General features: G+C 42.4%; 1 protein-coding gene across 4 annotated transcripts in view; it reads left to right on the forward strand.

The window, feature by feature from the left end:
* LOC137379568 (dedicator of cytokinesis protein 4-like) overlaps window positions 1-19,134 on the forward strand; it is a 545,491-nt gene that overhangs the window by 224,672 nt on the left and 301,685 nt on the right. For all 4 annotated transcript variants that reach the window (XM_068050580.1, XM_068050582.1, XM_068050581.1 and 1 more), the window contains exon 13: window positions 5,851-5,976. In XM_068050580.1, the coding sequence (XP_067906681.1) occupies window positions 5,851-5,976 (126 nt within the window). The remainder of the gene's footprint in view (window positions 1-5,850; window positions 5,977-19,134) is intronic.

The raw sequence follows: 19,134 nt of genomic DNA on the forward strand, positions 1-19,134 counted from the left end.
TTGAAATCTTTTCCCACCTCAAAATGCTCCTCAAAACGTACCTCCTAGAACCATACATTGCATCCCTAACTTCTCTACTACACCCCTTCCTCTGTAAAACACCTTGGAATGTTTTGTGTGAAAAGCTGGAACAAATGTAACTAGTAATGGGAACATTAACTGATGTTCCACATTCAGAAACTGACTGTGCTATATATTTTCAGCATCTTCAAATGACAGGAAAGTAGAAATTTACAGCACAAGAAGGAGACAGATTCCATTTGTGCTGGTTCTTAACTGGAGCAATCCAAAGACAATCCCTCAGCCCTGTTGTCTCTCCATGGGCTGGATCTTGTAGTCCCGCTGCTGGGAGCAGTGGTGGGCACAGAAAATGGCGGCAATCCACCATGGGACCCATGCCATTGCGATTCTGTGGCGTGCGGCCACTTTACATATTCACATTGGCCACAACGCTCATCCCAATCATGTGGTGCAGGCAGCATTGATGATGCCATTCATGGCGTCACCAATGCAGAAGCAGGTGCTGGCACCATTTTTAAAAGGCTGCCAGTCCTGCCGACAATTCAACAAAGTTCAGAGTTTACCCCTTCTCTATATAAAAAGTGCAGAGTTCACTCTTTCCCCACCTCGGTGCTGCCAGCTTTCCCTGGACAGGCAAGTGAAGATGCATGAGTGCCGCAAGTCGCTCTGAGGATGGGGAACTGAAGGTAGGATCACTGAGGATTAGATTTTAATTAATGCAAACATGTAATGTAAATATTTAAACCAGGGTCTGTCGCAGAGCAGTGGAGAGGCTGCCATGAAACAATCCCTGCCGCCGGGAATTTCAGGCCCCGGTAATCCTGGCATCGGGCTCCTTGGTGGGCCACTGCCCCTCCATTTCTCCGGCTCCTCCTGCCACAAAACCCAAAGTCAGGCTGGGAACAAAGTCCAGCCCAAAATCTTCTATTTCAAATGTTCATTTACTCTTCAAAATGTTAATGGTTTTTGAATTATTTCATATGGCAAAGCATTCCACGCTCTAACACCTCTTTGCAAATATGAATTTCTTCTAATCTCTCTGCCCACTCTTTAGTGATCATTTTAAATTAATGAACCCTTGTCACAACCAGAGTCTTGCCCTATTCACCCCTATCAAAACCTTCATAGTTGTAAAAAGCTTTATTAAATTATCCCTTAACCTTCTCGGCTGCACAGAATCATAGAAGTATTTTACAGCAGAGAAGGAGGGCATTCTAACATATTTGTGGCTTTGCTGGCTCTCTGAAACAGCCATCCACTCAGTAACATTGCCCCGGTCTCTCCCAAAATCCTCATTACTGCTTTCAACAGCTGTTTGGAGTGAATTCTAGGCTTGCAATGAAGTAGAGTTTGTTATCCCTTTGAGTTCCCGAAATGTTGTGAAATGGAATATTTGTATAATTTATCTTGCTCATGTTTTCACACTGTATCCTAGATTATCTGAGTTCAGTCTACCTTGTATTCTATTTTGAAGTGTTAATCTGCAGGAAGAAGTGATGATTTAAGATCTTTGCTTCTTTATCTGTCCTGGGAAGTACTGATCGTGTGTGTACAGCAGTCTTCCTGCTGAGGGGAAGATGTATTTTTAGTGCCCTCTTCTGCATCCATTGTTATAGGAACCCTAATATATAATTGATATAATTGTTACTGAAGCATTTTAAGTTTTGTTCCTATGCAGACATGCTGCTTTTTATTGTGTGATGCTATTTTTGCACATTTGGGACTGTCTTCTGAGATACCAGCTGTTAATCACTTAAGAAAATCATTTGCACCTCTCACATTTTCATGCTTCACTGGTGCTGTATCTTCTATAACATTAGATTGCTGTGTTAGTGGAAGACTGGGTATTTGAGTCACAGATGAAAATTGGAATAGCACTAATTCCTTTAATTACTTCAGCATAACTGCAAGGTTCCTGTGAAACGTGACGAAAGCTGAACATACTAAAATGCAAAATAGGATGCCATGATCATGAGCTTCACAATTTGATATTAGTTGTATTTCCAGGTAAATAATTCCTCATTTTAGTTTATATCATCTTTTCATTTTGTTTATTGGAGAATATGTACTGGCTTCGTGCTGCCCTGGTTCCTGACTCCTCCAACATTCCATGTTTGTGCCTCTTTAGATTGCAAAATTGTAGAGGCAACACCAGTTTTTTATTTAAGTATTTATTCTTGAGATGTGGATGATCCTGACAAGGCCACATTTATTATCCAACCTTAGTTGCCCTGAGATGTTAGTGATGGGCTTTCTGTTGGAACCACTACAGTCCATATCAACATGATACTCCTATAGGGGTGTTAGGTAAGGAATTTCAAGCTATCAACCTGATGGGAAATTCCAGGTTACTGATCAAGTAGCTATGAAAGAACAGTAATTTTTGTTTATCAGGATGGTGTGTAATTTGTCTGGGAACTTGGAGACGTTGATGTTCCCCACAACATTGTTACTCCTGTTCTTCTTGGTGATGGAGACCTTGGAGACTTTGGTGAAGCTGTATTGTCGATGTTTTCTGTTTTCAAGTTCTGAAGTTGTGCTTCAAAATGCCTATACTATGCTTTGCTATGATGCTGGTGGCTGGGTGATCACCATCATATCTGTGCTCTGATATTGTTCGCAGATGAATTGTATAGTAGTGGAGTGGAATTCAGCTTGCATTGGGAAGATCATGGAATTGTATGTGGGAACCTGTGGGACCAGATAGATGCAATCTGTGGCACCCTTGCTTTTGGGAAATCCCACCACCTAGAAAAAACAATGCCTGTCATTCTTCTGTCTTATCCCAGGGAGAGTAGTGAAATTATTTGCCTCATTGATATATTTATGAACTTTACAGTAATTGATGCTCTGTCAACTTGGAATGAGCCTTCGACAAAAAAGTTTAAAGCTACAGTTATTTTGACAGCCACTGGCAATGTTATTGCTATAGTGGAGATTGCCTGGAGGTCAGCTTCCAAAGAACAGCACAACTCTGTCACTGCCTCGTGAGTGAAGTGCAGTCTGTATGATTGCTCATCTCTGACACACCAAGTAAGTATACCTCTGCCTGTAGATACAGGTTCTTCACTAAGGGTGGATGTAGGCAATTGTTATAGATCTAATCTTACGTGCCACTTCCTCTAACTAAGACAATAATAATGGGATTCCAATTTGAATGCCCAAATTGTAGATTAGACGTAACACAACTAATAACATCGCAGCCAAAACTCTTGACTCAAAACCTGCAATAATCTGTCCAAAAAATGTAAATAACCTATACCACAAATCTCCAGTAACTGTTACATTTCCAATGATTAAAAATGACAGATTTCCTTTGAAGTGACAGACAGGCCTCCCTGCAAGTCATGTTTTCTACTGGTAAAGTTAATGGACAACACATTCCCAACAAGAATCATGGGAGTTTGCGCATATCGTTGCTTCTCTCACCTGCCTTTTGCATAAATGCATGTGTCATGCCCTTTGGATGGAGGCCTAGCATATGGATCTCCAGCTGAAATCCTGACTACCACCCCGGTTATTGCCCAATATTTGGTGCAACCAACAATGGTGTTTGGGCAATATATTTTCATGCACAGCAAGGAGTCAGTGCCAGAAGGAGAAGAGGGGAAGGCAGGGAATTGGCAAAAATACTGTTTAAACTTGTGTACGAGGGATAGCGTTCCAAGCAATGACACTTTCTGGCAGAAAGATCCACAGAGTAAGGAGTTTTACTGCTGTTTTCTTCCCTCGGTAACAGAATGTTCCATTTAGTTATTAAAGCGACTCCTGACAATGTAGCGGCCCGCTGACATCATCAGAGTGCTCCAAGATGTGCACACGCACAAACGTTCTCCTGCGCTCTGCTCTGAGATGTTGCGCATGCGCAGCCTACGTCTTGCCAATACTAACTGGCATATGTGCAGGAAAACACGCTCCCCCGCTTTGGCTACTCACTCCAGGCCGTTCGCACCCCGCTTCCCCCTCACCCCCACCCGGCTCTTCGGCCGCTCGTTCCCCGCTGCGCTCACCCCCCATCCCTCCAGATGCTAGTTCCAGGCCGCGGGCCACGCCGCTTCCCTCCTCTCAGCCACTCGCTCCTACATTGTCCCGTCACCCGTCACAGCCTGCCTTGCTTCTTCGGGTGGCGCGGTGAGGAATGATTGAACGTTGGAGTGAGTGGCTGAGAGGAGGGAAGTGCTCCAAAATTCGATCGTTCCTCACCGCGCCGCGCTTACATTCAGACTTGAAAAAGACCCTAATGCAAACATGACAATTACATTCTAATTGATTGGTATTAATATCAGACACGTACCAGATGAGCTTTGTACATGTACCATTGTGGCGGCCTGATAATCCACTACTGTTTGATCAATGTCATAGAATGTTTGGATCTGTGTTGCAATAATCTAAGTATTGTAAAATCTCTTATTTTGATCTTCATTTTGTGATGTGCTTTAAGACTGGATGTGATCTCAACTGCCGGGTTAAAAAGTGTACCAGTCTATCTGTAATTGTACAGCATGCTGTTCTGCTTTTGTGAAACAGGTACCCAAGTTTTACAGGTTATAATGCTGCATGTTGTCACCTGGATTGTCATAACTTGTATCTCTAACCTCTTTTTTTTTAAATCAATGAAAACAAACATTTCTGAGTGGTGACTTGCTTGCCTGTTAATTGTTGCATCTCACTGAAGAATAATTTACAGTTCCATCCTTCGATACCCAGCAGATTTTAACTGTTGCTGTACCACAAGTACTTGTTTCCTCTTGATTTTTCAAAAATGTATGGCTTTCTTTGTTTGTAATTTTTTAACTTTATACCATCCCTTGATTTAGTGAATTTTATGTGAGCAATATCAATAAAATCACTTGACTTAATGAATACTGACTGTAGAATATCTGACAGGAATTTTCAAAGTAGTAAACGACCTCAGTCATGTCCAGACCAGACCAGACCACCATGGTTTTTTTGATTCTAAATTTCCAAATACTTGTATAGTTTAAATGCAGATCATTGAAAAACTTCATTTCCCATTTTCATTTTCCTGCGCATACTTTTAGTTTTTTGTGGTGAACTTTGTGCTTATCTATGGCAAGTGGCATGATGTGGATGGAATACTCTACTTTTGGTGCCCAGTGTCAGTATCATATATTTCTTAAGGATTTACAGCATCACCAGCTGCAGAATAAAATTAACTCCTCTGCTATGAGATTGAAATGTAGGATGGCTCTGGCCGACAGGTCTTGTAGATCTTGTCTCAGTCTAGTGTGGTCTTCTAACAATGTTCAATCCTGTACTGTATTTATAAGTATATAAAAAATCAGATCTTTAACTTTTGACCAGCTTGTTTCGATGGATTTAGTCCCCAGTGATGTGCCTCTGAAGCACTTATAGATTGATTGGATTACATTAGAAAACAGTTACCCCTTGGATGAGATGCTTCGTTATGATGCTCTTTGATGTAATTGGGACTGTAAAGGTGATTATTTTGCTGAATTAGTTGCAAAGCTAAATTAAATGCAGACATTACCTTCCGTAAATATGCATTAAACTCATGAATCGGCATTAACTTCATAAGAAGGAACAATAGAAGCAGTGCACAACATGTGGTACAATGGAGTGCGATAAGCACTCGATCACAGTGTACAATTTAAATGTACCATTCCTGCTGATTGCATTACAAAATAATCTTTACTGAAGAGTCATCCTGATAAAACAGTTTGTTTCCTCACAAATTATTGTGCATCCATTAGGTTTCATGTTTCTTTTCTAGCTGAACTCCTGTTTTATTGCAGAAGATTTTCTTCATAAAATTTCAACTTGTTCTGTGTCTGTTCTTTGTTAAAGGTTTATCTGTTGCGCTACAGCTGCTGCATGGAGATATTGATCAGATCCGGAGAGAGTACCCGGTTTTGTTCACAAGAGGTGTGGCTATCACCAGAAAATTGGGCTTCTCGGATATTATAATGCCAGGTAGGTTTGAAAAACAACAATGCTTGGATAATGCTGAAATAGTTCTAGGAGTTGTTACATTTCATTTTCTGGCTGCACAAGTTGGCTTCTGGCAATCACAAGATCTTGGGGTAAATTTTCTGCATTTTAAAAACAATATACTTCTTTCATGTTCTGAAGGAGTTCATGCTATACAAAATATGACAAAAATAGCATACACAATTTGCACATTACTTACATGAAGTATTTACCGTTTTAAAATTTATTGTCAGCTTAAAGGTGTTGAATTATTTGTATAATGTGTACACTCAGGAATGGAAAAGGCTAACATTTTAATGAGATCCAGTGGTAGTTGGAAGGTTGTGCATTCAAGTCCCACTCTAGAGGCTTCAGCACATAATCAAGGTTAACACTGGAGTGCTGCGCTGTTGGGAGGCCTCGTCTTTCAGATCTGCCCTCTTATGTCGGTGTTCAAGCTCCCATGGCACTATTCAACCAAGAGCAGGGGAGTTCTCCCTGGTATCCTGGCCAATATTTATCCCTCAACCAAGATCCCTTAAAAGAAGATTATCTAACCATTATCATTGCTATCTGTGGGACCTTGCTGTGTGCAATTTGGCTGCATGTTCCCCTACATTACAACAGTAACTATACTTCAAAAGTATTGACTGTAAAGCAATTTGGGAAAAACTGGAGTTGAGAAAGGTACTATATAAATACAAATGTGTCTTTATATTTTTTCTCTTGGAGAATACATTGCTGTCAGAATAATATTTTTATTTATTTGTAGGATGTGTGCAATGCTGGCAAGGCCAGGGTTTATTGTCCATTCCTAATTGCCCTTGAGAAGGTGGTAGTGCGCCACTTTCTTGAACTGCTGCAGTCCTTCTGGTGTAGTTACACCTGCAGTGCTGTGAGGAAGGGTATTCCAGGAATTTGACCCAACGTCAGTAATCAACCGACGATATAGTTCCAAGTCAGAATGGTGTGTGGCTTGAAGGGGAACTTGCAGGTTGTGGTGTTCCCATGCACCTGCTGCCCTTGCTCTTCTAGGTGGAAGAGGTTATAAGTTTGGAAACTGTTGTCTAAGGAGCCTTGGTGAGTTGCTGCAGTGCATCTTGTAGACTGTGCACTGGTGGTGGAGGGAGTGAATGTTTAAGGTGGTGAATGGGATGCCAGTCAAGTGGGCTGCTTTGTCCTTGATGGTGTTGAGCTTCTTGAGGGTTGTAGGAGCTGCACCCATCCAGGCACATGGAGAGTATTTCATCACACTCTTGACCTGTGCCTTGTAGATGGTAGACAGGCTTTCGGAGTCAAGAGGGTGGGGATGATCACAGCTAATTTTCTTGGTGCAAATGCAGATGTTCTCCTCCGGTGTGATTGTGGGAATGTCTGGGCAGGAGCTCTTTCCTCCCTCTCCCTTCTTCTCATCTCCAAATATTCCATGCCTACCTCTGCCCATGTCTTTTTCTCGGGGTGGTGAGGACTGGAGCTGGTGAAGGTTAATGATTAGAGAATTCAGAATTGAGGAGAGCTGCAAAGGGATTATATTTTGTATGCCATTTACCTTTAAACCCGGCTTTTTGCTCCAGTATTTTAATGACTTGAATTGTGGTGAATTGTTTTAGTTCAGTAAAGACTTGCAAATTTCACAATTTGTCATTTATTTTGCATCCAAATGTTTGTCAATTCTCATTCTATCCACACCAAATTCAAATGAGTAAAATGAGCTTTAAAAAAAACCTCACATGTTTGCATTTTACATTTGCAAATTCACAAAAAAAATGCACTTTAACAGCAGAATATCCATCCCTGTTGGTGCTGTGTAAAGTTCTTGGTACAACTGTTGACAGAAACAATTGGCTATTAATTTATGTTTAACTGGCATTCTTATGTCATTAATTCTAATTTAGTATTTAGATCTAGTGAACCTGTTGACTGCTATTTCCTTTCCTAAAGGAAGCTTTTACAAAAGAGTTTTAGTTGTTACTCCAGCTATTACAAACTGAAATTAACTTTTTCATTAGTTTGCAGACTTGAGCAACTTCTCCAAATGAATCTATTTTATAATTCTGCAAAACTTAATTGCCTTTTAAATTTAAATTTTATCAGGTAGAAGAAAGGAAGCTTTCTTATATATTCAGGACATCAAAGCACCACAACCAATGGATTGATATTTGGGTGGTGTTTGAAGAATTAATGTTGGCAGGACAGTCGGTGGGGGGGGGGACTAATTGTTCTTTTCTGGACAGTACCATTAAAGCAGATAATGCCTTAATTTAACATTCGATACAAAATCCAAAAGTGCTTTGACAGCTAGCTTTAAAAAGCCATCGACAATATATCTTCTGTCCAGTTTGCTCAGTTGGTGTATCTCTCAGTTCTGAAGGTTATGGAGTCAGGCCCAATTCCAAATATTTTGCCATCTCCATATTGAAGTATTGCAATAATTTCCTTCTCAAACTTAAGCTCATCCAAAAATCTCCTGCATGTATCCTATCCCGTGGCAAATCCCGCTAACCCATCGCCTCTGTCCTTGCTGACTGACATTGGCTCCCAGTTTCTCAGATTTAAAATTTCCTCCGACAAAATATTAGGAGGACCAGTGCCATTATCTTGGGTCCACGCCACAAACTCCGTTCCATACCCACAACACCACCCCATTCTTTGGCCACTGTCTGAAGCTGAACCAGATGTTTCACAACCTTGGTGCCCTACTTGATCCTGAAATGAGCTTCCGACCAGCTTAATCAACAGAACCACCTACTTCTATTTCTGAAACATCACCTGTCTGTGACCTTGACTCATCTCATCTGCTGCTGAAACCTTCATCCATGCCTGCAGTACCTCTAGACTTGACTATTCCCATGCTTTCTTGGCGGGCCTCCCATTTTCCACCCTCCATAAACTTGTGCTCATCCAGAACTCTAACTTGCACCAAGTCCCATTTACCCATTATCCCAGTTCTCGCTGACCTGCATTAGATTCCAGTGCAACAACACCTCGATTTTAAAATTCTTGTCCCTGTTTCCAAATGCTTCAGTGGCCTATCTCCGAAAGCTCCTCCGAGATCTCAACACTCCTCCAATTGTGGTCTCTAATGCATCCTTATGTAAATTGCTCCACACTTGGCACCTGTCCCTTCAGTTGCCTAGGCTCTAAGATCTGGAATTCCCTCCCTGGAGTACAAGAGGAAGGAAGTCTTGCTACAATTGTACAAGGCTTTGATGAGACCACACCTGGAGTATTGTGCACAGTTTTGGTCTCCTTACCTGAAGAAGGATATACTTCTGGTGCAGCAAATGTTCATTAGAATGATTCCTGGGAGGAGAGGGTTGTGCTATGAAGAGAAGTTGAGCACATTGGGTGTTGGAGCTTGAATAGCAGCTGGCATCACTGCTATGCATCTGCAAGGTTGAGAGTTTCGTGGATAGCACATTTATAGATGTGGTCACCCTGCAGCTTAAGGGCATGCAGGCAGAGAGGGAATGGGTAACCATCAGGCAGTCAAGAAGGAACAGACAGGTGATGCTGGAGTCCACTGAGTGCATCTCACTCTCCAACCAGTATTTTATTCTGAATGCTAGTGAGAGTGATGCTTCATCTGGGGTGTGCAGCCAGAGCCTAGATCATGGCACCACAGCTGGCTCAGCTGTATAGCGGGGCAGGAAGAAGATTGGAAAAGCAATAGTAATAGGGGATTCTATAGCTGGGGAACAGACATGTGTTTCTATGGCTGTAGATGTGAATCCAGGATGGTATGTTGCCTCCCTGGTGTCAGAGTCAAGGATGTCACTGAGCAGCTGCAGGGAGGGTGAACAGCCAGCACTTTTGGTCAATATCAGTACTGAAAACTTAGGTAGAAGGAGGGATGAGGTCCTTCATAGAGTCATAGAGAGAGACAGCACTGAAACAGGCCCTTCGGACTACCGAGTCTGTGCTGACCATCAACCACCCATTTATACTAAATCCTACATTAATCCCATATTCCCTACCACATCCCCACCTTCCCTCAATTGTCCTACCACCTACCTACACTAGGGGCAATTTACAATGGCCAATTTACCAATTAACCTGCAAGTCTTTGGCTATGGGTGGAAACTGGAGCTCCCGCCAGAAACCCACGCGGTCACAGGGAGAACTTGCAAACTCCGCACAGGCAGTACCTGGAGTTGAACCCGGGTCGCTGGAGCCGTGAGGCTGCAGTGCTAACCACTGTGCCGCCCTTCAGGCAGAGTTTCGGGAGCTAGGAAAGAAACTAGCAAGCAGGACCTCAAAGGTAGTAATTTCCAGACTACTCTGTGTACCACATGCAAGTGAGTATAGAATTAGGAGGATAGAGCAGATGAATACGTGGCTGGAGAGATGGTGCAGGAGGGAGGGCTTTAGATTCCTGGGATAGTAGGGGAGATGGGACCTGTGCAAGTCAGATGGGTTGCACCTGAACAGAGCCAGGACCAATGTACTTGTGAGACAATTTTCTAGTGGTGTTGGAAGGGTTTAAGCTAACCTGGCAGGAGAATGGGAACCAGGAGATAATATTAGAGAGGAAAACTATGGTGCACAGATAATTGGGAGTGACAGCACAACAGCAGAAAATAGTGAGGTATTAGGGCTAGAGTAAGAGGGAATGTAATAAGGTATAAATTAGGTTCTCTGTGCATGTATGTGAATGTGTGGAGTGTGGTAAATGAGGCTGGTGAGCTACAGGTGCCAATAGCTACATGGAAATATGTTGCGGCAATAACGGAGACCTAGCTCAAAAAAAGGGCAGGACTGGATACTAAATATTTCTGGATACGAGGCTTTCAAGAAAGATGGGGAATGGAGGAACGAAGGAGGGGCAGCAGTATTGATTAAGGAGAACATTACAGTGTTGGAGAGAGAAGATGTCCTAGTAGGGTCAAGGACAGAATCTATTTGGTTAGCGCTAAGGAACAATACAGGTACCACGATATTGCTTGGAGTGTTCTATAGGCCACAGATTGGTGGGAAAGATATAGAGGAACAAATTTGCAAGGAAATTATAGAGAGGTGCAAGAATTATAGAGCTGTTATATGAGGGACTTTATCCTAAAATAGACTGGCTTAGTAATAGTGTAAATGACAGAAAGGGCAAGAGTTTCTAGAGTGTGTTTTGGAGAAATTTCTACATTAGATTATTTCCAGTCCAACAAGGAAGGAGGCATTGCTGGATCTGTTTCTGGGGAATGAGGTGGGTCAAGTTAATCAAGTATCAGTGGGGGAACATTTAGGGGACAGTAACCACAGCATCATAAGATTTAGGTTAGCTATGGAAATGGACAACAGCAATCCAGAGTAAAAATAATTAATTGGGGTGAAGGCCAACTTCAATGGGGTGAGAACAGATTTGGCCCAGGTAAATTGGAATCAAAGATCAGCAGGCAAAACTGTAACTGAACAATGGGCTGCCTTTAAAGAGCAGATATTTTGGGCCCTGTCTAGGTACAATCCCACGAGGGGGAAAGGTAGGACAAACAAATTCAGAGCTCTTTGGGTGGTGAAAAAGAGAGAGAGAGAATAAGATGAAGCAGAAGAAGGGTACATATGACAGATGGCATGTGGATAATACAATTGAGAACCAGGCTAAATATAGAAGGTTCAGAGGGGAAGTAAAAAAAAAAGAAGCAAAGAGAAGGTATGAGAAGTGGCTGGCAGCTAACATGAAGGGGAATCGAAAAGTCTTCTACAGGCATATAAAGAGTAACAGGATGGGGAAAGGAAGAGGGGGGCCGATAAGCACCTAAAAGGGGATTTACACATGGAGGCAGAGGTACTGAATGAGTACTTTGCATCTGTCTTTACCAAGGAAGAAGATGCTACCCAAGTCATAGTGAAGGAGGACATAGTTGAGACACTGGATGTGCTAAAAATTGATAAAGTGAAGGTATTAGATAGGCTGGCTGTATGTAAAATCAAGTCACCAAGACCAGATGAGAGGCATCCAAGGATACTGAGGGAAGTAAGGGAGGAACTTGCGAAGGCACTGGCCATAATTTTCCAATCCTCCCTAGATACAGGGGTGGTGCCAGAGGATTGGAGAATTGCAAATGTTACACCCTTGTTCAAAAAAAGGTGTAAGCAGCTACAGGCCGGTCAGTTTAACCTTGGTGTTGTGAAAGCTTTTAGAAATAATAATTCGGGACAAAGCTAACAGTCACTTGGACATATGTGGATTAATTAAGGGAAACCAACCACAGATTATTAAGGGCAAATCATGTTTAACTAACTTGCTTGAGTTTTTTGATGAGTTAACAGAGAAAGTTGATGAGGGTAATGCAGTTGATGTGGTGTACATGGACTTCCAAAAGGTGTTTGATAAAGTGCCATGTAACAGGCTTGTCAGCAACATTAGAGCCCAGGGAATAAAAGATACAGTAGCAGCATGAATACGAAATTAGCTGAGTGATAGGAAGCCAAGCGTAATTGTGAATGGTTGTTTTTCGGACTCGAAGAAATATATAGTGGGGTTCCCCGGGGTCGATAGTCGGACCCTGGCTTTTCTTGATGTATCTCAATGATCCAGACTTGGGTGTACAGGGCACAATTTCAAAATTTGTGGATGACGTAGAACTTTGTAATATCGTGAACTGTGAGGAGGATAGTGATAAACTTCAAGAGGACATGGACAGGTTGGTGGAATGGGTGACAAGTGGCAGATGAAATTTAATGCAGAGAAGTGTGAAGTGATGGATTTTTGTAGGAAGAATGAGGAGAGGCAATATAAATTAAAGGGTACAATTCTAAAGGGGATACAGAAACAGAGGGACATGGGGGTATATGTGCACAAGTCAGTGAAGGTGACAGGGAAAGTTGAGAAAGTGGTTAATTAAACATACAGGATCCTGTATAAACAGAGGCATAGAGTACAAAAATAAGTAAGTTATGGTAAACCTGTATAAAACACTGGTTCGGCCTCACGCGAGTATTTTGTCCAGTTCTGGGCACCAGGGCACCACATATTTGGAATGATGTTAAGGCTTTAGAGATGGTGCAGAAAAGATTCACGAGAATGGTTCCAGGGATGAGGAACTTCAGTCATGTGGATAGGTCGGAGGAGCTCGGGCTGTTCTCCTTGGAGAAGAGAAGGTTAAGAGGAGATTTGATAGAGGTGTTTAAAATCATGAGGGGTCTTGACAGAGTAGATAGGGAGAAACCTTTTGAGGCCTTCAAAAAAGAATTGGATAATTATCTGAAGAGAAAGCCAGCATGGACACAATAGACCTGTTGGCTTCCTTCCATGCTGTAACCTTTCTATGATTCTATATTGTCTAGTGTTCAGAAGAATGAGAGGTGCTCTCATTGACTCTTATAAGAGGGCTTGACAGGGTAGATGCTGAGAAGTTGTTTCCCTGGTTGGAGAATCTAGAACTAGGGGGCATAGTCTCAGGATAATGGATCAATCATTTAGGGCTGAAATGAGGAGGAATTTCTTCACCCAAAGGTTTGTGAATCTTTGGAATTCTTTGGCCCAGAGAGGTGTGGATGCGCAGTCATTGAGTATATTCTAGGCTGATATAGACAGTTTGATCTTTAGACTCTAGGGGAATCAAGGAAGTTGGAGATTGGGCTGGAAAGTGGAATTGAGTTCAAGGATCAGCCATGATCTTGTTGAATGGTGGAGTAGGCTGGAGGGGTCATATGAACTACGCCTGCTCTTGCTGTTTATGTTCTTATATTAAACTTTTCTGCCTCTCTAGCTTTCTTTCCTCCTTTATGACACTCTTTTCAAACAAACTTCTTTGACCAACTGTCCTAATATCATCTTAAGTGGCTTAAGTTAAATTTTATGTCAATTTTTATTTGGTAACACTCCTGTGAAGCACCTTGGGACATCTTACTATATTAAAGGCATTACATTAATGCAAATTGTTCCCATCCTTGTCTTTAAATCCTTTAATCATCTTGCCCTTCCCAACGTCTGAAGTTCTCCAACCTTACAATCATCTCCTCTTTGCCCAAATTTTCCATTACTCCAATTCTGGACACTTTTCCGTCCACTCTATCCTACCATTGATGGCCGCATACTCTGGAATTCCCTCCCTAAACCTTTGCTTTTCCATCTCCCTTTTTCCCCTTTAAATTCTACGTCCTTGACTTAGCTTTTGGTCACCACCCCTAATGTCTCCTTCTGCATCTCATTGTGATTTTTTTTTCAGATATGCATCTGTGAAGTGCCTTGGGAAGCTGTTCTTTGTTAAAATTGTCAGATAAAGAGAAGTTATAAAGGTCTGGTTAGGCCCCAACTGGAGTATTCTGTCACATTCTGGTCACAACACTTCAGAAAGGATGTGAGGGTCCTTGAGATTTACCAGAATGGTTCCAGGGATGGAGGATTTTAGTTCCAAGGTTAGGTTGGAAAAGCTGAGTTTGTTCTCAGGGTTTACTGACACAGTATGTAGACAGGCCAACCAGGGGCGATGCCACATTGGATTTGGTACTGGGTAATGAACCCGGCCAGGTGTTGGATTTAGATGTAGGTGAGCACTTTGGTGATAGTGATCACAATTCGGTTAGGTTTACGTTAGCGATGGGCAGGGACAGGTATATACCGCAGGGCAAAAATTATAGCTGGGGGAAAGGAAATGATGATGCGATTAGGCAAGATTTAGGATGCGTAGGATGGGGAAGGAAACTGCAGGGGATGGGAACAATCGAAATGTGGAGCTTATTCAAGGAGCAGCTACTGCGTGTCCTTGATAAGTATGTACCTGTGAGGCAGGGAGGAAGTTGTTGAGCGAGGGAGCCGTGGTTTACTAAAGAAGTTGAAGCGCTTGTCAAGAGGAAGAAGAAGGCTTATGTTAGGATGAGACGTGAAGGCTCAGTTAGGGCGCTTGAGAGTTACAAGCTAGCCAGGAAGGATCTAAAGGGAGAGCTAAGAAGAGCAAGGAGAGGACACGAGAAGTCATTGGCGGATAGGATCAGGGAAAACCCTAAGGCTTTCCATAGGTATATCACGAATAAAAGAATGACGAGAGTTAGATTAGGGCCAATCAAGGATAGTACTGGGAAGTTGTGTGTGGAATCAGAGGAGATAGGGGAAGTGTTAAATGAATATTTTGCATCAGTATTTACAGTAGAGAAAGAAAATGTTGTCGAGGAGAATACTGAGATTCAGACTACGAGGCGAGATGGGATTGAGGTTCACAAGGAGGAGGTGTTAGCAATTTAGGAAAGTGTGAAAATAGATAAGTCCCCAGGACCAGATGGGATTTATCCTAGGATTCTCTGGGAAGCTAGGGAGGAGATTGCAGAGCCTTTGTCCTTGATCTTTGTGTCGTCATTGTCGACAGGAATAGTGCCGGAAGACTGGAGGATAGCAAATGTTGTCCCCTTGTTCAAGAAGGGGAGTAGAGACAGCCCTGGTAATTATAGACCTGTGAGCCTTACTTCGGTTGTGGGTAAAATGTTGGAAAAGGTTATAAGAGATAGGATTTATAATCATCTTGAAAAGAATAAGTTCATTAGCGATAGTCAGCACGGTTTTGTGAAGGGTAGGTCGTGCCTCACAAACCTTATTGAGTTTTTTGAGAAGGTGACCAAACAGGTGGATGAGGGTAAAGCAGTGGATGTGGTGTATATGGATTTCAGTAAGGCATTTGATAAGGTTCCCCATGGTAGGCTATTGCAGAAAATACGGAAGTATGGGGTTAAAGGTGATTTAGAGCTTTGGATCAGAAATTGGCTAGCTGAAAGAAGACAGAGGGTGGTGGTTGATGGCAAATGTTCATCCTGGAGTTTAGTTACGAGTGGTGTACCGCAAGGATCTGTTTTGGGGCCACTGCTGTTTGTCATTTTTATAAATGACCTGGAAGAGGGTGTAGAAGGGTGGGTTAGTAAATTTGCGGATGACACTAAGGTCGGTGGAGTTGTGGATAGTGCCGAAGGATGTTGTAGGGTACAGAGGGACATAGATAGGCTGCAGAGCTGGGCTGAGAGATGGCAAATGGAGTTTAATGCGGAAAAGTGTGAGGTGATTCACTTTGGAAGGAGTAACAGGAATGCAGAGTACTGGGCTAATGGGAAGATTCTTGGTAGTGTAGATGAGCAGAGAGATCTTGGTGTCCAGGTACATAAATCCCTGAAAGTTGCTACCCAGGTTAATAGGGCTGTTAAGAAGGCATATGGTGTGTTAGCTTTTATTAGTAGGGGGATCGGGTTTCGGAGCCACGAGGTCATGCTGCAGCTGTACAAAACTCTGGTGAGGCCGCACCTGGAGTATTGCGTGCAGTTCTGGTCACCGCATTATAGGAAGGATGTGGAAGCTTTGGAAAGGGTGCAGAGGAGATTTACTTGGATGTTGCCTGGTATGGAGGGAAGGTCTTACGAGGAAAGGCTGAGGGACTTGAGGTTGTTTTCGTTGGAGAGAAGGAGGAGGAGAGGTGACTTAATAGAGACATATAAGATAATCAGAGGGTTGGATAGGGTGGATAGTGAGAGTCTTTTTCCTCGGATGGTGATGGCAAACACGAGGGGACATAGCTTTAAGTTGAGGGGTGATAGATATTGGACAGATGTCAGAGGTAGTTTCTTTACTCAGAGAGTAGTAGGGGCGTGGAACGCCCTGCCTGCAGCAGTAGTAGACTCGCCAACTTTAAGGGCATTTAAGTGGTCATTGGATAGACATATGGATGAAAATGGAATAGTGTAGGTCAGATGGTTTCACAGGTCGGCGCAACATCGAGGGCCGAAGGGCCTGTACTGCGCTGTAATGTTCTTTAAAAAAAAGGAGATTGAGGGGATATTTGACAGAAGTGTACAAGATTATGACAGGTTTAGATAAGTTAGATAAGGAAAAACTTGTTCCCATTAACAAATGGTACAAGGTCTAGGGGATACAGATGAAGGTTTTGGGCAAAAGATGCAGGGGGAATATGAGGAAGCACTTTTTTACGCAGTGGGTGGTAATAACTTGGAATTCGCTGCCCACAAGGACAGTGGAAGCGGAGACCATCAGTGACTTCGAGAGGAAGTTGGATGGCCACCTGAGAGAAATAGTCTTGCAGGGCTACGGGGATCAAGCCGGGGAGTGGGACTGACTGCATAGCTCCGTGGAGAGCCGCCATGGACTCGATAGGCCAAATGGTCTCCTTCCGTGCCATAAATGACTGTGACTCTAAGTTGTTGTTGGTCATATCAGCTCGGCTGGCACTTCAGTACAGTACTGAGGGAATGCAACATTGCTGGAAATTTTGCACTCTGAATGAGAAACTAAACTGAGGTCCCATCCACCTGTTCAGTTGAATATGAAAGATCCCATGGCAGTAATTGAAGAGCACAAGAGTTCACCCACTGTTCTCACTATGATTCTTCCCGCAACCCATGCCAATAAAAACAGATTAACTGGTCATTTCATTTGCGGGCTCTTGCTTGCTATGTGCAAATTGGCTGCTGTGTATATAACACTTTTAAAAGTGTTGGGATATCTTGAGAATGTGATAAGGATTTACTTTCTATTGGCTCAACAGTAGCTTCTTGCCTCAAGTGTTGTACTGGTCTGATAACTGTGACATAATTGCATTTTAGGCATTGTGTTCAGCCTTCTGCTTTAATTTTCATGAGCCATTCAGGCATGCCCCAAAGTATGTAGTCCAATTTTATCACCAACTCTGTTTTCCCGATTGACCACTTTAGTGTTTTTGTTTTGTCAGATAACTAAGTTTAATCTAAATGATTTCTTTGAGCTAAAGTTATTTGGAAAATTCTTGTGTGAAAATTACTATCTATTGGAGACCTAATTTTCCTCAAAGGAAGTCATAACTTCTCCATCTGTCTCGTGCTTCCAACCCATTGAGGACCAAACATTGAATTTTATTGCAGAAACTCCAGTGAAACCTATTTTTATCTTTGTGTGTCATGCTTCTTGAATGAGCTTAGTTTTATCTGTACCTTTTATTTATTCTGGCTGTGGAAGTTAGGGGAATGGTGGCCCAGTTGTCCCATCTGTCAACAGTCTTTTTCTTTAACTGCTGGAATGGAAATGTTGCGAATAAATCAGTACATCACTCCCAAATAATCTGAAGCTACTATTACAGTTTTGAGGCGGGGTGGGGGGCTTTATATCCCTGTTTTTCATTCCAGATATTTTTGGCTTATGTGCTTCAGACTATGCCAGTGGGTAGGCTCCAGATCCCTCCATCCCAGAAGCTGTTTTCATTTGCCAAATATTGCAGTGTACCTAAAAAGCAAACAGAGGACTTTTTTCTTTGAACAGATTACCTTAGTTACTGGTCCTATCTTGTGTCTTCATGGGATCTTTCTTGTCATTGGAAGGCAGCAGAAACCACTACACTAGACCTTATTATAGGCTTTAACAACAAGAGCCTGCATTTATATAGTGCTTTTAATGTAGTAAAACATCAGAAAGTGCTTCACAAGAGCATGATAAAACAAAATTGGACACTGAGCCACATAAGGAGACATTAGGACCGATGACCAAAAGCTTGGTGGAAGAGGTCGACTTTGAGGAGTGTTTTAAAGAAGGAGAATGAGTTGGAGAGGTTAAGAGAATTCCAGAGCTTAAAGCACTAAAGGCATAACTGCCAATGGTGGAGTGATGAATTTGCCAAATAATTGTATTAAACAATAATAGAACAAATACACTAACATTAAGAATGTATACTTTTTTGCAGTAGTCAAGTTTTACTAGATTCTCATGGAAAAATAATAGGTTGTAACTTGTCCTAAACTGTACTTAATTATTTTTTATGTGATTATGATTATGATTAGAGATACAGCACTGAAACAGGCCCTTCGGCCCACCGAGTCTGTGCCGACCATCAACCACCCATTTATACTAATCCTACACTAATCCCATATTCCTACCAAACATCCCCACCTGTCCCTATATTTCCCTACCACCTACCTATACTAGTGACAATTTATAATGGCCAATTTACCTATCAACCTGCAAGTCTTTTGGCTTGTGGGAGGAAACCGGAGCACCCGGAGAAAACCCATGCAGACACAGGGAGAACTTGCAAACTCCACACAGGCAGTACCCGGAATCGAACCCGGGTCCCTGAAGCTGTGAGGCTGCGGTGCTAACCACTGCGCCAATGTGTCGTGGTTATTTTTGTTTCTCTTTCTCGCCAACTATGAAGTTATTTGATCTGCAGCCCATTATGCACCCGCCCAATTTTTCCTTTCAGTTCCACC

The sequence above is a fragment of the Heterodontus francisci genome, chromosome 18, assembly GCF_036365525.1.
Source record: "Heterodontus francisci isolate sHetFra1 chromosome 18, sHetFra1.hap1, whole genome shotgun sequence".
Taxonomy (NCBI): Eukaryota; Metazoa; Chordata; class Chondrichthyes; order Heterodontiformes; family Heterodontidae; genus Heterodontus; species Heterodontus francisci.